This window comes from Notothenia rossii, assembly GCF_949606895.1.
Source record: "Notothenia rossii genome assembly, chromosome: 7".
Classification (NCBI taxonomy): Eukaryota; Metazoa; Chordata; class Actinopteri; order Perciformes; family Nototheniidae; genus Notothenia; species Notothenia rossii.
The window spans coordinates 30,613,240-30,632,298 of record NC_136905.1 but is presented as its reverse complement, the minus strand read 5'-3'; the positions used below and the strand labels follow the sequence as shown (position 1 = coordinate 30,632,298).

General features: G+C 40.8%; 2 protein-coding genes across 3 annotated transcripts; one reads left to right on the top strand and one right to left on the bottom strand.

The window, feature by feature from the left end:
- The first annotated feature begins 1,867 nt into the window (after positions 1-1,867).
- LOC307047621 (general transcription factor II-I repeat domain-containing protein 2A-like) lies at positions 1,868-5,497 on the top strand. Its single transcript, XM_079694652.1, has 2 exons — positions 1,868-5,173; positions 5,343-5,497. The coding sequence occupies exon 1, from the start codon at positions 3,416-3,418 to the stop codon at positions 5,165-5,167; it is 1,752 nt and encodes a 583-aa protein (XP_079550778.1). The 5' UTR covers positions 1,868-3,415; the 3' UTR covers positions 5,168-5,173; positions 5,343-5,497.
- A 126-nt stretch (positions 5,498-5,623) lies between these two features.
- Positions 5,624-12,736, bottom strand: eny2 (ENY2 transcription and export complex 2 subunit). 2 transcript variants are annotated; one of them, XM_079694654.1, is made up of 5 exons: positions 12,539-12,736; positions 12,021-12,098; positions 10,196-10,266; positions 6,161-6,235; positions 5,624-5,861 (listed from the first exon to the last, which is right to left on the bottom strand). In XM_079694654.1, exons 2-5 carry the CDS (start codon positions 12,086-12,088, stop codon positions 5,788-5,790), a joined length of 288 nt encoding a protein of 95 aa, XP_079550780.1. In that variant the 5' UTR covers positions 12,089-12,098; positions 12,539-12,736; the 3' UTR covers positions 5,624-5,787. The 2 variants fall into 2 exon arrangements, with proteins under 2 accessions (XP_079550780.1, XP_079550779.1); XM_079694653.1 differs by having other exon boundaries at positions 5,631-5,861; positions 12,508-12,736.
- Positions 12,737-19,059: the final 6,323 nt, after the last annotated feature.

The following is a 19,059-nucleotide window of genomic DNA, read 5'->3' as shown; positions in this document are numbered from 1 at the left end:
CCATTTAATTTCGGGTTAAAATGTGTTGTAACTGCGTTACTGAGCATTGTAACGGGTAATATATTACCCACATTTCATTAGTAATGCGTTACATTACTTCGTTACAGCAAAAAGTAATATATTACTGTGACTCCGTTACTTTTGTAACGCGTTACACCCAACACTGCAAATGAGGTGATAGTAAGCACCTAGTTTACTATAGTAGACGTGTAATGTAGTATTGATTCATATGTTAGTTACCCGTATCCCTTGTTATGGGTTTGTGCACTGAAGGGTTTGACAGTTCTTTCTGTATTCATTTAAATGCACTTTGTAATGTGTCTGGGTCAAATGTGACCAAAACGTATGATTTTTTTGTTATTACTTGAAAAGTGAAAAAACAGTATTGCTACAGTACTACCTCTTTGTGTTGCATTGGAGCTCTTTACTGTAGCTGTTTTCTTTGTATGTGAGGAAATTCATTAAGACTGGTATTATTGTATTCAGTAAATGCACTTTGTGATGTGCCTGGTTAAAAAAAATAACCTGAATATTTGACTTCTGAAGCAAACAAATGTAATGCTACAACTGTGCACTTTTTTCAGATTCTGCTAAATTAATGCTAATTTGTTGTGTTTTTATGCACTTTTTGACCTACCTTTGCTAGATGAACAATGAATAAAAATTGCAGGTTTTTCATCGCGGTAATATGTGTTGGTTTAAAATGTGTCACTACCCGCTTTTTACAGGTCGCTGAATGTCTGGCCCAGCTGAATTTTGTAGTTATAAAATCTAGCCCAACTGAATGTGTAATTGAATAGCCCTGGTCTAAGGCATACCATCCAACCTCCTCAATAAACTCCAACATATCCAGAACTCTGCTGCCCGCCTCCTCACCCACCCGCTCCCGAGACCACGTCACTCCCGTCCTCCAAAACCTCCACCGGCTCCCCGTCCGTCAAATAATCGACTTCAAAGTCCTGCTCATAATGCACAAAGCCCTCAACAATCAGGCCCCCCCATACCACACAGACCTTCTGCACCACCACACCCCTTCCCGCTGCCTCCGCTCATCAGAAGCCAACCTCTTGTCCATCCCCACCCGCAACAAGCACTGGACCTGGGGTGACAGAGCCTTCTCCGTCGCTGCCCCCTCACTCTGGAACTCACTCCCACAACCCATCAGAGACTGCACTGACCTCACCACCTTCAAAAAACGTACAAAAACTCACCTCTTCAATCTGGCTTATAATGTGTGATTGTTTTTGTATTGCTTGATTTTAATTTGACTGTAACTATATTTATTTGTTCTTTTACTTTCACTATCTCTGTAAAGCGACTTTGACCACCTGTAAAAAGCACTAACAAAATAAAGCTATTATTATTATTATTACATCTGTGGTATTAATATGTTAAGCATTTATTTCATGTTGCATACAATCTGCAATAACATCTTAAAGATACAATACAACAACCAAAACTGCTAAAAATGTTAGAAATAAGAATGAAGTTGGGGTAGTAAAAAGCTCAAATTTGAATGCTATGAATATTCATAACTTGTTTATTTTATTTGTATTGTTACTATTATACTGCATGTTTTATTACATTTCAAATGAATGTTTAGTAAATCAAAAACTTTATTTATACAGCATATCTCTTACAAAGGACAACTAGACATGTTCATGTAGAGCAGGGGTTCTCAAAGTGCGGCCCGCGGGCCAATGGCGGCCCTCGGAAATGTTTCTGGCGGCCCGCGATAGTTAACCTGTTAAACCCCAAGTACAGTAAAAAAAAAAAAAAAAAATTTTTTTTTTTTTTTTTTTAACAGACATTGCTCCAGATAACAAACCGTACATCAAAACATGTAACAACAAACAACTAAACAAAACGTAATGGGGGAGGGGGGGGGGGGGGGGGGGTGGATGCAAGGATGACTTCCTAAGACAGCTGATTGTGACATACACAGGACATTACATACACAATACATTATACATTACACAGGAGATGCCATATTGACAGGGTTAGATAGGAGAGCTGCGGACAGTGAACCGCAATCCTCCTGTCTCCCCTCAAAATCCCCCAGCAGAGAAGCTGCACGCTCCATGTTCAGTAGGTCCAGATACTCCCTCAGCCATGAGTCCCTAGTAAAGCAGGCTGGTTTGCGTTCCTTCCAGTTTAATAGGACTTTAATAGGAGTCTTTTTGTGGCTAAACAGGCCAATGTCCAGAGCCGATCGGTAGTCCTTGCAGGATTGCCATCTGGCTTGAGACCCAGTAGACATGCAATGGGACATGTAGGGAAATTAACTTTTAAAGATTCAGACAATAAGGATATTACTTCTGACCAAAGTTTTTTTTACCGCTGGGCATTCCCAGAGTAGGTGCAACAATGTACCTCGCTTGCCACATTCATGCCAGCATAAATCTCTGTTTATTGTCCGTCTTGGATTTTGTAACAGGGGTGATGTAAGCTCTATTGAGAATTTTGAACTGTATGATCCTGAATCTTACACATTTAGAAGAGAAAATAGCTGACTGCCAAATGGAGTTCCATTGCAAAGCAGACAGAGAGATATTCAAGGTATGCTCCCAGGACAGTTGGACAGGAGAATAGGTATTCGGGGCAGCCCTAGATAATAATTTATAAATGTTAGAGACCACACCTGATGATATGATTGCTTTCTTGAGGCGCTGGTCCTCTTCCATACATGAAGCAGGCATGGCTTATTTATTGATGGTCCATCAATCCATTTTTGTGCAAAAATCGGAGAAACTAAATGATAGCATTATGGTAGCCACCGGAGGCTAGCGCAGCTTCCGGTTCCTCTACGCGTCACTCTCACTCCTTATTTGGTAACCTGAATCTCGCAAATCTCGCAAATCTCGCGAGTTGCAGTTAAGCGGAAAATCTGTTGTAAGTTATCAGAAACGGGAGTTAGCTAGCGATTTTAGCTAGTCACTGTCTGTAGATAACCCAACTTTGTGTCCTCTGAGACTGAAGGAGATGTTGCATTGTTTTTGTTGCCTTCGTTGTAGTTTTATGTGTATTTTGGATTTAATTTAGGTTAACTTCCAGTTCCGTTTGCATGCTTTTATTTTGAAGTCGAGATAACGTGTTTGACAGGAAGTTGTGGTGGCATCGGAGACAACTTGACAGATAAAGTAGTGTCTGCTATGTAACGGCAGAGAAAGAGTGTGTGTGTTTGCGTGTGTGGTTAAGTATATGAACGCACACAAAAGTCCGGTTATACAATAATAAAACAACAAGCTGTCTCTCCCAACGTCCACACTCAGGCACACTGTTATTTCCACTGAATACCCCCAGCGCGAGCATCCCCAAACTCACTCCCTGATTGGATGCACGTCCCAAAGGCGGCAAAGTGTTCACGTGAACATCGGAAACAAAATTTGTTGGAAGTTTTCGTTGTGTAAGCGAGATGGAGGAGCCAGGGCCGTCGCGTAAAAAACGTTTTGTCAGTGAGGAGAAAAGGAAGTTCCAGGAGAAATGGAGCAACGCTTACTTCGTTTTACCTCAGGGGTCGGATAAAGTGATATGCCTCATCTGCAAGCAGGTGAATGCAATGCTCAAGGAGTATAACATAAAACGCCATTATGATACCAATCATAAAATGTATGACAAGTTCATGGGCAAGGAGCGCAGAACTAAACTTGAACAACTTCAAAGAGGTTTAACTGCCCAGCAGTCAGTTTTCACAAATCTTGCAAAATCCGGTGAAGCTGTAACACAGGCTAGCTATGTGGTAGCTCACGAAATTGCCAGGCGGAGCAAGCCGTTCAGTGATGGAGAATTCGTGCGAGACTGCATTTTGAAAGTGGCTGACATTGTATGCCCTGAACAAAAGTCAAAGTTCCGTGACATAAGTTTATCGAATGACACAGTGACACGACGAATCGAAGATCTGGCCAATGATCTCAAAGAGCAATTGGGACTACGTGTGGAAGGCCTAGGCAAGGGGTCCTTTTCTATAGCACTGGATGAGAGTACAGACATTTCTGATACTGCACAACTGCTGATTTTCATTCGAACGGTCACGGAGGACTTTGAAATAGGCGAGGAACTGCTAAGCATGGAGAGTATCAAAGACAGAACAAGGGGAATCGACATTTGTGATGCTGTGTGTCGTAGTCTCGATGCATACAATGTGGAGCTGACATCCATGTTCGGTGTCACAACAGATGGAGCGCCAGCCATGGTCGGGAGAAAGGCGGGCGCTGTCTCTTTGCTCAGCGACAAAGTGGCCAATAACGGAGGTGAGAAGACAGTGAATTTCATAAAGTCCAGAGGTCTGAATCACCGTCAATTCAAAACTTTTTTGGTGCAATCAGAGGCTGAATTTGGTGACGTCATATACTTCACTGCTGTCAGGTGGCTGAGCAGAGGTGCCACACTGAAGCGTTTTTTTAATTTGAGGAAAGAAATCGCTGAGTTAATGCAATCAAAAGGACAAGATCTGCCACAGTTAAGTGACACTGAATGGCTTTGTGACCTAGCGTTCCTTGTTGACCTGAAAACCTTTCTCAGCGATCTCAATGTGAAGCTGCAGGGCCATGGGAAGCTCATTTCCACATTGTTTGAAAGCGTCAAAGCTTTCCAGCGAAAACTTCAACTAGTGCAGGGACAGCTCAGAGAGGGGGATCTAACCCATTTCCCCACCTGCAAGGTGCTCGCAGGTGAATGTGACGTTTTACATCACCTGTGTTCAGACAAGAACCACAACCTCATGGAAAAACTCCAAGAGGAATTCCACCACCGCTTCTCGGACTTCAGTGACCACGAGAAGTCATTCAACCTATTCCAAGATCCCTTCACATGTGCACCCGAAGAAGAGCCTGCAGAAATGCAGTTCGAGCTCATCGACCTGCAGGAGAGCTCTGAGGCCAGAGCAGCATATCGAGACAAGAATCTCATCGAGTTCTACAAAGGACTTTCCCCATCTACGTACCCTGCACTTCGCCAACATGCCATCAGAATGGCCTCTCTGTTCGGAAGCACATACATTTGTGAGAAAACCTTCTCCACCATGGCCATCAACAAATCCCAGCTGAGATCCAGGCTGACGGATGCCCATCTACATGCTTTCCTTCGTATAGCAACAACGGAGATGGAACCGGACATCAAAGGAATAGTAGCCAACAGACGACAGCACCATAAATCCCATTCAAAGTAGGAAAAGGTATGTTGATGACAGGCAATAATAGCCGATTTGTGTTACAAATACAACAACAATAATAATAACAATGATGATGATGAATACTGTGTTATTGTGGTCTTTGGTAAGCTTCTATTTTAAAAGTCTCTTTCTCTCCCTCCCCCCTCTCTGTCTCTCTGTATTTGTCTTGCAGAGACTATCCTGTGGTGCTTGAGTAGCTGGAATTGGTTCTGAAACAGGGCCCTGCTGATAAGACAGGAAATCCACAGCATATCACTAACTCCAGCGCAATACTCTCTCTGTGTGTGTGTGTGTGTGTGTGTGTGTGTGTGTGTGTGTGTGTGTGTGTGTGTGTGTGTGTAATAAAGAGAAGATTTGTTTTGGAATTTTGTGTTCCGTTTTTTCTTGGGCGGCCCTTAATCCAATATTGGGTACCTAAATTGGCCCTCACTCATCAAAACTTTGAGAACCCCTGATGTAGAGCATTAACACAAACTGTTTGTGATAAGTGTGTGCCAAGCCTTTGAAATGCAATACAACAAAAACAAATCTTTGAGATTCAAGTAATTCAATCCATACAAAATATTCTGCATTATGATAAAAAGACAAATTGTCAATGGAAAAGTAAAAAATCTAAATTATGTGGAATGCTGAGCTAAGAAGGCTCTTATCCTGTGGAGTAGCTCTTTTTTGACGCTGTCCGGCACCAAAGCTGCAAAAGAGAGAGAAATAATATCAATGACCAATGAGCCAACTGAGGCAGCTGTGGGTGAAATAAGTGGCATCTCTGTGTATCTATGATGGATGCACAAATTGTTGATGTCAATGAGGGAATTAAAGTAAAAGCCTAAAAGTAAGGTTTTACTGCTTGCAAATTAACACAAATGCAAAGAAAGCATGTACCTAACATGTCTTTTAAGAGTAATTTCTAAAAGACATGTTAGGCACAGCAATAAAAGCTGTGAACGTGTCGTATCTGTTCTTCCAAATGCATATGTAATATATAGATACCTCGTCCTTTAGGAGTGATCTCTACCACAAGGTCCTCCACAGTCACATGCTCCAAGCCCTTTTCTTTGATTACTTCTGAAAATAAAAATAGACAATATTTGACCAACATTATTTTGAAGCAGTCTGCACAGAATACTTTAGGAATGGAAACAATTTAAAGAGCATCTTGCAGGTTTTTATTTTTTCTACATTTATACTTAAACTTGCTTGAAAATTACAATTAAAAAAGTGAATGCAGGATTTGATATGTTTTACGAGACATAAGTGCAAGAATTCAGAGGGAAAGGAGCAATTTTGAGCTCTGCTCTTAAAAACGGCTTTTTTTTAAGGTCATACGTGAAACGCGTCATATTACATCACACAGGGGACACATCTCCGCTCTCTGACCGCGGGTATAGTAGAGTGGTTGTGTTTTATTTTTCGGTAGTTTTACATTGTATTTCACCATTTGTAATCATGGTGCAGTATTGTGTTTGTGCAGGTTGCACAAATACCAGCCTGTCAGGACATCGAGCCCACAGTAAAAAGGACCGGAGCTAGCGTTCGTTCCTGGGTGCGTTGTGCATCCACCTCCCTGCAGCACATACTCTCCACAGCTTTATTAGGAAACCGTATTACTTCTCTCTACCCCCCCCATTCGCTGCTCTCTCTCCCCCCTCCGGTACTCGGCACCTTAAGAAGTAGTGTGGAGTTCCATTAGGTAACACTGTGGTGGCTGTCCTGCTCCAGCCGTCTCCTTTGTGTTTATTTGTTTCCCCCTGTCTGTGTTGTTTGTGTGTGCGTGGTGGCTGTCACTCCTGGCTCAACCTCCACTCACCTGCTGCAATCAGCTGTGCACCCTCTCCGACTACACACCTGCTTTCCATCAAGGCATTTACAACGGCATATCAACGGAGGCTCCACAACCTTTCTCCGCCAGATCGTCAAGTATCAGCCGTATCTCGCGTCTCTCCTCCGGTACACAGCACCGTAGTGTGGAGTTGCATTAGGTAACGCGAGATACGGCTGATACTTGCGCATTAGTTTCTGTTATGGATCAGTATCAACAGTCCTGCCAGTAACGTTATTATATAATCAATGCTACTTTAGTTATAGCCTGATATATGATAGCTAACTTTACAATGTTGTGATGTGATGTGAGCTAACATTCTGAAGCTAACGCCGGTCACTCACCAAGATAGCTGCCCAGTTCTCCACTGGTTCTCCTCACACCACAGCTCAATTTCTCTCCGATGGCCGTTATTTCTTCTAATCCTTGGCTGCTTCTGGTCTCTTGGACGCCTAGCAGGCTCATAATTATAAGGTTGTGGTCCGTCATATGCATTCGAATATTCATGTTCAACTTCTTCTGTGTCTTCTATGTCGAAACTAGCATTGGGATCCATGTTTATTAATACGTTACACCGGCCGCTCTCCCCCTTGTGTCCCCCGTGTTACGTCACACGCGGGAGGTCACGTGCCGAGGCTTTTTTATGCAGAAGTGAACATTTCTTACAAAAACGACGCCAGATGTCACTGTAGTGTATATTTCTGTATATTTTTTTGAAAATCTAGTGCATTCATCATTTTCCTACACATTTATTCACAGGTGTCTTTAACCTGGAAGTTGCTCTTTAAGACATTATATAGCCCGACATGCATTCTTCACATGAGTCATTATGACATATACCTCATTCACACCAACGCAACTCCGGTTCAAGCTCCGTGCTAGAGCTTTTCAGGTTCAGAACCGGTTCTTCGGTTTAGCTCCGGCTCTTTTCACACTGCCCAGAGTCCGACTGGTGCTGCGTCATTGCGTCATTGCGTCATCGTTTGCGTCATGATGTAGCCGTTTGCGTGCCTGCTTCATAAAGCCAAACCGCCCGGAAACCCCTCACAGCTGACACCGACAACAACAACAATGGCTGATTGTGCTCCAGCTTCCTCTGTACCTCTTCGGAAGACCAGATTCCCAGTAGGTAGCTGGTCTCTTCAGTGGACCACTGCTGCTTCTTAAGTTTCTCCATCGTTGTGTACAAACTGGATAAAACGCCGGATTTTTGTTGTTGTTCAGGAGTTGATCCCGCCCCTGCCCCTGCCCCCGCCTCGACGTAAGCGTGACGTATGTGGTGTATTTGCTCTGGCCGGACAATTTTTTGGTGCTCGAAATGAACCGGATTCCGGAGCTAAGAGGCTACTCCGCTGCGGTGTGAAGAGGAAAACCCGGTGCTTTTCAAGCTCCAGCTCCGAACCGGACCTGAAACACCGTTGGTGTGAATCCGGTATTACCGTGGGAAGCGCACAGGTGCAAACGATAACATGATTAATGGCTGAATTCCATTTAGCAGCTAATTAGTAACACCTGTGCCCTGTACTACGAAGCCAGTTCAACATACCCTGGATATGTTTGAGTTGTCTGGCTTAACTAACCCTAACAAACACGATCTCGCCAAGCGGTCCTACGACGCTGGTTATCAACTCGGTAAATCAACCCAGGGTTTCTCCATCCAGCTGAGAGCACGTTCATGTGAAAGGGGTGGGGTTAGCAACATTTGACAAATAACAAACATGGAGAAGCGTACTGAGAGCGCAGCGTCATACTTCCTGAATGAAAAGTAAACTATCATGTTAGACAAATATGAAGAAGTTAAACTTTAAACATCTATGACTTAAACACTTTATCCAGGATAAAAGCAAGTTGCACCTGCAAGGTGAATACAGCTGGTAATGGCACATTTCCACCGCAGGCCTCGCTCGACATAGTATGGTTTTGTTAGGCCCGGCTCACTTTAATGCTGCGCTTCCATTACAGTTTAGGAACTGGGGTAGTATCTATAGTAACGCAGTGTAGGCGGAGCCGTGACGTCATCTTCAATGAGCACCCCAGAAAAACATCATCAGCCGTTAGCTGTTAGCACTCAAGCTCACAGCTCCTCATATCTGTTCAGAAACTAGACAAAAGTTAAACAAGTACAAACCACAGACTGTCTGTGTCATGGCGAGTACAGTCGCTGGTTTATTTATGTCTGTATAGGCCGTTGTTGTGAGTGTGGACGGTGGGAGCATATATTGCGTTAGCTTAGCCGATCTCCATTTAGACAACACGCATTTTAAAAGGTTTTTCGCCTGCAGACTTGTCAAAGCATTAATTCATGTTTTTTACTAACCGGTATCAGTATGTTGTTACTTCGGCATCATTTTGAAATGTGTATTGCAATTAAATCACGGTAAAATATGTTCATCTTGTTGTAGTTGTAGCCCCCTTGCCAGCAATTATCTCTCTAGTTTAGCAAACTCAGCCCGACTCAGCCTGGTTGTTGGCCCCGATAGAACCACGATTTTGTCGGGCCAGAAAAAAGGTGAAAAAGTAGCCCCGGTCAACTAGGCATAGTGGAAACGCAACCAAAAACGGGCCCGGCACGACAGGCTTAAACCGCGCCATTGGTGGAAATGCGCCAAAAGTGTTGCATGGCCAGATACGGCTCGAGAAGCTGTCACAAATATATGATACATCATGATGTGATATGTTGTGATATGAATGATAATGGGACACATCAACGTCTGCACTCACAGTGACTGTACATAACGTTACTTTGATCCAGTTACTTATGTTGTGGCAGATATTTAAGTAAGCTTTCTTAACGCTAATGTTATAATAGTCAGATTACTCTGAAGATGGGAGGTGATATTCTATTAATTTTCACGTTCACACAGTCGGTGATTTTTGCCGGCCGTCTCTGCTCCGGAGCAGGTTTGGTTTTCAACATAAGTTAACATGGAGATCTACCGTGATAAGAAGTGAACCAGCGTTGTAGGACCAGAAACCCAGAGTTAACCCTGAAGTTACCTTGCTAACCGCAAATCCTGCTTCGTAGTACAGGGCACAGGTCTCTTCCTACAAGTCAAAGTATCTGCTATAAACGGTGTGTTGTTTGACTATTAAAGCACATGCTTTTACAGTAATAATATAGAATTTAGGCTGTCTGAAATGTGTCTTAATATACCTCAAACTGGAACTTTAAAGTGGACATTATGATGGCATGTTGTCGTTTTTACCTTTGCAGTAAGCTTTCATCTGGTCCTTCCATCCACATTCAGTTAGCTTAGCCCTCAGTAACTCCTTCAGTCTTTCAATAAGATGCAGACACAAGTTAATGAGGTTATAGCAGGCCTGTTTCTATCCTATGCTAATCAGTGTTATTAATAACACCTGACAAGTTCCTCATCTTGATGACAACGTTGGTTATATTGACCCTGATGTGCCATTCTGTCTGTTGTTACTATGCAATTTTCATGACATGTTGAACATAGGTGAGTTTCTGCCTTATAACCTCTCTAACCTAACTCATGTGTTAAGAACAGAATGACACGTCCAAAAACCCGGAAGTAAGTTAGCATTTTACCACTTCCGGTTCCTTCGACAAAAACCAATGAAATTTCTCCATAGGATTTTGGAAAATAGCAGTGCACAAATTGAAGAGACAGATCACGTTTTGTTCAGCCGGATAATATCCACATGTCTACCCTACTTTTATAATTTTCGAATCATAAATCTAATCAATAAATGTATGATCGATAGATTCAGGGTTTCCCACACATAGACTATACTTGGGCGGGGCCGCCCAGGTATATTAACGGCCGCCCAAGTATATTTCGCGACCCATTTACGTTTTTTTTTAAGGAGAGGGGGGGAGACAGGAGAGGCTGATTCAGGAGCCCAGACACACTCACAACTATAAATGAACCAAAAATAAATAAATAAACAAGTTTCAGTGTTTTTTCATATTGGAAATGGGATGTTATTGGCTATGGCCATGATTGTATGATTATTGAAATATATACAGTTCTGTTTCATATAGGTGTTCCCATAGATCTAGTCTCTTTATTTTCCCCTCAAAATGCACCAGATTGATGCATTTAACTCCAAAATAAAATAAAAAAGTCTTACCGGGGGAGCATGCCCCCCGGTAAGACCCCCCTGGAGGATTTGAGGTCCACCCCACTTAAAATCACACGGATAGGTACCTAAATACATTTACAATCTGTTTTAAATAGTAACCCACGTCCATATGTTTATTTGTGGGTAGTAGATTTAAACTATAGGGTTATCACTATGGGCCCTGCCTGTACTCTGCCATCACGTGAAGGGTCTGCTAACAAGCGACCAACAGAAAGGTTAATGTTGTTGCACGTCACAAGGGCACGTTACCTCAAATCCCCCCCCCCCCCCAAGTATATTTCAGATCTGTGGGAAACACTGAGATTTAAGATTATAAAATTATAAAAGTAAGCTAGACATGTGGAGATTATCCGAATGAACAAAACGTGATCCGTCTCTTCAATTTGTGTCAACCACAGACCTTATTTCGAGCTATTTTCCAAAATCCTATGGAGAAATTGCATTGGTTTTGTCGAAGGAACCGGAAGGAGTTTACTTCCGAGTTTTAGGACGTGTCACTTTGACACTCTATTGACATATAGATATTAAGTGACACCTTTCATGTATTTTCGAGCAGCTATAATGTACATTGATACAGTAAACTATACCACGTTAATTCCTGAAATTAATTTCCTTTAACAAAAATGGACGCAATGAATTTAAAGTATTTTAAATAAACCCTTAACAACACAGTGTTAGTGTTCTATAGCAAATATTTAACCAATATTGTGTAAAGTATTTAATGAAATAGAGTAGGCTATGCTATGCCTGTAATAACAGCCAATAATACATGACAGAAAACTTTACTTCTCAAAGACTGACGCTCGTACGTAAAGATGCATTCATAAAATGAATATGCTATACGTTTACTGCTATTAAGCTAATGTTGTTAAATAATGTGTACTACTTGTTCAACCAGAGCTATCTCTGGGTTTCTCGCACCTTTCTCGTTCTCCCATCTCCGTCAGTTTCTGGTTTACTGTTGCCCTCATTCTGGACTCTTTACTCATAGTCTTTCACCTACAAGGAGAAGGAAAAAAAAGAGTATATATGTTACAGTTTTTCCTTGTACGATGTGAGGGTCTAAGGATAGAGGGTGTCGTTTTTTCTCATACTGATACTCTGAACAATCTGTGCTATTGTATTAGCTGTAAAGTGTCTCTACTGTAGGCTATTTTTATTATATGTACAGCACTTCGGCTCGACCAAAAATCGTTTATAAATGTGCTATATAAATAAAACTTGATTTGATACGCCGTGTAAAAAAAAGTAGCATTTGCTAATACTGTAACTTACTATCTAACGCTACTTGTTGAACCACAAACAATGTTTACCATGCTAAACGGCTAGCGTTGACTTGCATGTCATAAATCTGTATTTTTAAAAAGGTTTCACAGGCGAAATTTGATGATACAGATTATGAACTCACACGATAGAGAAGGTAAGGAAAGAGTTCTCACTCCTCAGTTTAACCGAAACCTTGCCAGTGTCGTAGATGGAAAAGTTAACATGCAATAACTGGCACTGGAAACACAGCAGGCATATTAACAGTAACCATTGAATAATCTGTGAGCAAATACGACCCTAATTATGGGATTATGTTATGTGTTAATGCAATCGCTTTTAATGTTCACGTCTTTAACCATCCTATGTTACATTCCGAGCAGAAACAACGATTAGTACAATGGTTCCTAGCTTTTTTAAATGGCAATACTCTGTTACACCACACAGCGGCAGTGTTGGTTAATGTATTTGTATCAAAGTGAGTTCTGTAGCAGATTCTGAAATCATTTTGTTTTTTCAATATCACATGAACACTAAGCTATTAGTTCCTTATGGTATTTTGGACATATGTGTAAAGTCAATTAAATCATGTTCATATTCTGTACACAATATGTTTAATTCTAACCTGGTTTGTCACCAGCCCAGTATTTTTTTTACTCACAGTTTGCAATGATTTTGTACAAGCAACACACTAACACAATTAATTTGCTGACAGTATGTGGGATTGCCTTGGTTTAACAGCATTATTATATATATTAATCAAACGCATTGTATACATTTTCAGTCCAAATGGGCTATAAGTAGTATTTGTAGAGGTTTAACGTTGTTTAAATTATTTTTAAAAGTTGTTTGGGCACATTAAGTGCACTTTGCACACATTATTGTTCAGGTAAAGTTGGAGGCCAAAGAAGGATAACACCCATGCTCTTAAAGGTGAGTCTTGAGCTCTTGTAGAGTTGTTTTAGCATGTTTTTGGTGCATTGGCACTTCACGCATTTACTTGCTTGCGTTTTTTCAAAAATGGTTTGTTATGTCATGATGAGTGGCTGGTGTAAAATCAAAAATAAATACCTTACTATTATATCTAAAGAGCATTAATTAGGATAAAGAGGCACATGGATAGAAATCCTGGATCAAAGACAGGTTATCCTATCAACAAATCAAGTTTATTTATAAAATAATTAGCAAAAAAATAGGCTAAAGATCATACATTTCTTCTTTTTTTTCTGGCCAACTTTTTCTGACATTTATGACATTTTCAGTCACCTTGACAATATGAGAAAAATATACAGATACAAATTATACAAATGTAAATATAGAAAATGAAAATGAAGGGCAGGGAGTCCCTTGCCCACTTAACACGCACACCCCCATTCCCACCCCTCTTGCCGTTAGACAAAATATAAATGTTTTTTTTTGCTATTATATAAATTCTTCTGTTCACACACATTTTAGTTCATAATCCACATATTTTTTTGGGCCATAACATTTAATCTTTGTAAACTAAGTTGTACACAAGTTCTCTCGTAATCATCTTCCCATATGTCAAGGTGTGCATACTACAATCTTATTTTACATGAAGGGTAACATTATATATATATTTGAAAAAAATAACATAAATGAGATGGTATTACATGAAAATGTATAAGATAGGAAACTATTAGGAAACAAAAAAACAACAATAATTATAATAATTATAATTATATTTCTCTCATAAAGGTTTACAAGTCAACAAAACACCAAAACCTTGTGATGTAAGGTTTGTTTTTAGTCTGCTTTTAAAAGAAGACCTTAGTTGATAGATTTAAGAGAGTAGGAGCATAATGACTGGAGGCACATTAGCTCAGGAGACCTTTTTCCTGGGTGATCTAAGGGTAATGTACGATGTGTAATCACTGAGCATGTCAATAAAGGACGAAGGAACTACAACAAATCAATAATTTGTGTTAAAGGGAGCAAATTTAAGAACGTTAAAATAGGGGAGATGATTACAAACCTTTTGGTTTGAGTTATTAGTAGCCTTTTCTTACTCTGGTTACTTAAAAAACATTGTTGTCAAGGTGCATTATGTACTATTCTTGAAATAAATGCATGAAACAGCTTTTCAGAATTTGACTGTGAAAGGAAGCATCTCATTTATGATGTTTTTCTAAGATGGCTATGTGGATCAACATTTTTTCCTGCACTTTTAAAGACATATGCAAATTAAAAGTATATTTAAACAGGAGACATAGCTGTATTTATTACAGTGAGCAGAGGGACATCCTTAAGATATAGCTACACAAACTTTCATCTGATATTATTAATCATAGAAACAAATGAAAACATACAAAGAGTCCAAATAAAAAAAATAAAAAAAATAAGGACCAGGGAGTGTCAATCAGACACCATCATCAGCAGTACGGGGCCCCCCACCGTTTCTCTTCACCCTCTACACTGCAGACTTCACCCACGACACTGCAACCTGTCACCTTCAGAAGTTCTCTGACGACTCCGCCATCATCGTTGGCCTCATCACCAATGAGGACGACAGGGAGTACAGGGAGCTGACGCAGGACTTCACCTTCTGGTGCCAGAGGAACCACCTTCAGCTGAACGCAGCGAAGACCAAGGAGCTGTTGGTGGATTTCAGACGGCAACACCCCCCCCCCCCCCCCGAACAATAAACTGGACTGGACTGATAATTCTGCTGCTCTGTACAAGAAGGGACAGAGTAGACTCTTTCTGCTGAGGAGACTGAGGTCTTTCGGGGTGCAGGGGGCACTCCTTCAGACCTTCTTTGACTCTGTTGCGGCGTCAGCCATTTTCTATGGTGTGGCCTGCTGGGGCAGAAGCATCTCGGTTGCTGACGGGAAGAGACTGAACAGACTGGTAAGGAAGGCCAGCTCTGTCCTGTCCTGTTCCTGCAGCGGTCAGACTTTACAACCAGCACTGCCCCTAGTAGACCCTCCTACCCACACCACATCACAGACTATAACACCCCTTGCTGCTAAATACAAACCAACTTTGTGCAATACGTGCTATATGGGCAATATATATATGCCATTAATAACTGTGTAATTTATACCTGGCCGCTAAATCAATATATATATGCCATTAATAACTGTGTAATTTATACCTGGCTGCTAAACCCTTGTTACTGTTACAAGGTATGTATCTTGTATTTTGTAAATTGTGTAACTTGCTGCTGTTAAATACCGTCAAACTATGTGCAATATGTGCTTTATGTGCAATATTTACTTTATATACATATGCCATCTTTAATAACTGTAATATATACCGGGCTGCTAAATCCTAAGAACTGCTACAGGATTTGATTTGTAGATTTGATTTGTTTGTTTTTGATCTGTATTTTCAAAAATTATGTAACTTTTTTTGTTTTTTATATATTTTTTTTAGCATATTGTTTATTATATTAGAACTTAGTACTTTTTTAACGCATGTAAGATATGCAACACTAAGCTGTCTGTGGCTCTTTCCTGCTGTAATGCTGCAAATTTGCCCTAGTGGGACTAATAAAGGTATACTGATTCTGATTCAAATATGTCTCTTTTTTTCCTATGAATAAATGAATAGATGATACAGATTCAGAAGAAAATGTAACCAGGCTGTTGTGCTTCAGAGAAAAGCTGAAAAGATTCTTTAAATCCCCCAGAGTCACAGCAATCATCCAAATTGATGTTCGAAGTGTATAATTATAAATTCATGATTTCCCCTTCCGGTATAATAAACATCTGGATCACAAGCAAGCTGTCATTTGCACCAATGTGAAGCTGGCCTTACAAACTAAAAGGAGTTCTGGTAAATTAAAAACCAAATTAACAAATAAATGATAGATACAATTATAAGGGTTTCTGTAGCAAACAGAGACGGAGTTGTGGATGTGGTGGGGCCTCAGGGATATGCCAGGATGATAATTGAAGATGCTTCTTACGCTCTGTGGTATTTGTTTTTATTAATTGCCGTCCAAATGGTGCCTAGTACCAAAGTGCCTTTATGCATCTCTTATAATGGTCAAGGGGCATGTGGCAGATCTAAAGGATGCACAGTGTTCCATAGGTGTATGGCAAAGGCAATAGCAACATCTCTGATAGCTGTCATCAGAAAGTCGTGAGAGAAATAAGCAGGACTAAAAGGGCACTCTGAGAGAGCAGAACTCCACCAAGGAAACATTCCCTACCTCACAATGGTAATTAAAAAGAAATATTGTTTGTATGTGCCCATGTTCCCGAACAACTTCGACCATTAAATGTGTTTTTTCCTTGGCTCATGCTTCGATCTTCCACTAAGTTTCATGCAGATCAGGAAAGTAATTTTTCGGTAATCGTGTTGACATACAGACAAACCAACCCAACCGAGAACATAACCTCTAAGCTAAGCTTGGTGAACACTGTGGAGCATTGGAAATTCGCCATGCCAACCATAAAGTCTATAGTGGCAGGCTTCGTGCTGCTGTGTGGATGCTTTTAGGGCTTATAAAGGACGAAGGTAATGTTAAACACCTGCTGTTTTCCAGCACAACAGAGTTAAGGCTAAAGACGAATGGTTGGAAAACAACGGATTACTCGGCACTTGGAAAAAACGGAATGAACTAGGAACAATTAAGTAATCCTAACCAAGAGGAGCTAATTGCAATGTGCCAATAATGTTGTCGACAACAACCCCCCTTTAATCCCATGCCACTTTAAGTCCCCCAACTCCTTATTTTATTGTTAGATCCCTAGTAGCAGAACATTATACATTTGTGTGTTAAATGTCGTGGGGAGGTCACATCAGAATTTGGATGGTTGTTCCGAGAGCTATTCATCCGCAGATGCCATGGCAGAGCTGACACCATAAATAAAGTTCCTTCCCGTACCCAGATACCCCATTCACACAGGTGATTTATCAGTTTTAGTTACAAAGTCTATTTTTAAATGTCAGGAATTCTTTGATTTAACTTTTTTTTTGTGGCCGGAGAACATGTTTATTACTTATTATTGTAGTTTTATCCTGAACTGATACAACTCTTTAATCCAGTAATTGTCTGACCTGCTTCATATATTGAAAGGCTCAACTGAGGTCACTCAGGAGCAATGCAATAACTTCTAGCGTTATGAGCAGCAGTGTCCTGGATGCACCTGGAAGTTCAGTTTGTGTACACAGAGAAACTTTCAGTCTTCGCTGTGCATGCTGTGCAACCTCCTGGGGTTGACATTTGAATGTCGGCTCTGTCAGCCACCAGCGAGGGGAGCTCTGATTCACAATTACTGATTTGTTCAACATCAGTGAAGATTCTGCACAGAAAACAGTGTTCTACATTGGTTCAAACATGTATTGTACAAGTGTATCTGAATTGGATTTGGAATTTGGATTGGAATAAGACGGAAACATTTAAAAGGATAAACAAAGGACTTTTGGGGCATTAAAAAGCCTTTTTGTCTTGCATGACAAGCTGTTATTACACTCACTGGTTTTGAGTAACAAATGCATCATTCAAACTTGCCTTCAGCATTGAAATGCTGAACCACCTTATAACTGTCTAGCAAAGATATGTGGAAAACATCTTTGTCTTTCATTGGTTAAATACGTGATTACTTTAGGAGAGCTTCCAGCTATCTTTGATAATTGTAAAAATGTACTGCTACTTTGTATCTGTCTTTAATACCACCCCAAAGGGCAAGGCATCACACATTAATGGCTATCATTGTAACTTTTATCTTCATTTGCAAGCAATCTCTAGCAGTTATACCCTTTCAACTTCAAAATCCTTTGCTTTTTAAGTCCTCTTGAGACCTGCCTCACTTCTTTGAGGTAATCGGAATGTTCTCTGCTGTCAAAGGCAGGGCTGTCTTGGATCACACAGGGTTAGATATATTAATGTAAAAGATATTAATAACCTGCAGGACAACAAAAATAACTTTTAGTTATTACACCAATATTTTACACCAGTAATTGAGGAAGGTACTGTATGGATACCCGTTGAGGAAAAAACAAGATTTATAAGATTCCTTTTTTTTCATCTTTTAAAGCTGATTGGGGAAAAAAAGTTTGGGTGGGTTAATCTTCGTCACTATCGAGTGTTTGTTTGTGTAATAATTTATTTTGCCACAAGAGGCTGATGTCCTACATTACCCCATGTTCTAAATAGGACAAAGCATTTAAGTTTTGTCCTGGGCGAGTTTTTATTTTTCTATAAACTATTTTAGTATGTAATATTCATGTCATGTCTTTCTTTCTGCTTTACAGTACATATATTATAGTATTTAGGCCAAGCTGTAGTTTTCAGTACCATCTTTAACCTAACCAACTGTTTTCCCACCATGTGTCAAAACGGGGGGGTTACGTATTGTAACCCTAGTTCTATAAGCACAGGCGGAGCCCTCTACTGGACTCTATGGGTACTACTCTCATCAATGATATGCGAGCGTTCATACACTGAAGTTGTATAAACCTAGCCGGCCAATCAGGGCGAGCCTACCTGAATGCGCGCGCAGGCACACAGTATTATATAAGGCGGCTACGTCTCCTGACTGTCATCCTACACCCTCTGCAGCGAGCGGCATAGGAAAGACAGGGCCCCTAGGGAGCTCCGCCTGTGCTTATCGAGCTAGGGTTGCAATACGTAACCCCACGTTCTATTTCACACAGGCTCCGCCCTCTACTTGACTCTATGGGTACAGTGGGTGGAGCCCCGGTGGATAAACGCCCTGTCGTC

Excerpts from the sequence above, each read along its gene's own strand:
- eny2 (XM_079694654.1), bottom strand. The coding sequence starts at position 12,088 with ATGAGTAAAGAGTCCAGAATGAGGGCAACAGTAAACCAGAAACTGACG. Across the intron at positions 10,267-12,020 it reads GAGATGGGAGAACGAGAAAG|ACTGAAGGAGTTACTGAGGG; the intron begins GTGCGAGAAACC and ends TCTTATTGAAAG. Across the intron at positions 6,236-10,195 it reads GATGAAAGCTTACTGCAAAG|AAGTAATCAAAGAAAAGGGC; the intron begins GTAAAAACGACA and ends TTTTATTTTCAG.
- LOC307047621 (XM_079694652.1), top strand. The coding sequence starts at position 3,416 with ATGGAGGAGCCAGGGCCGTCGCGTAAAAAACGTTTTGTCAGTGAGGAG.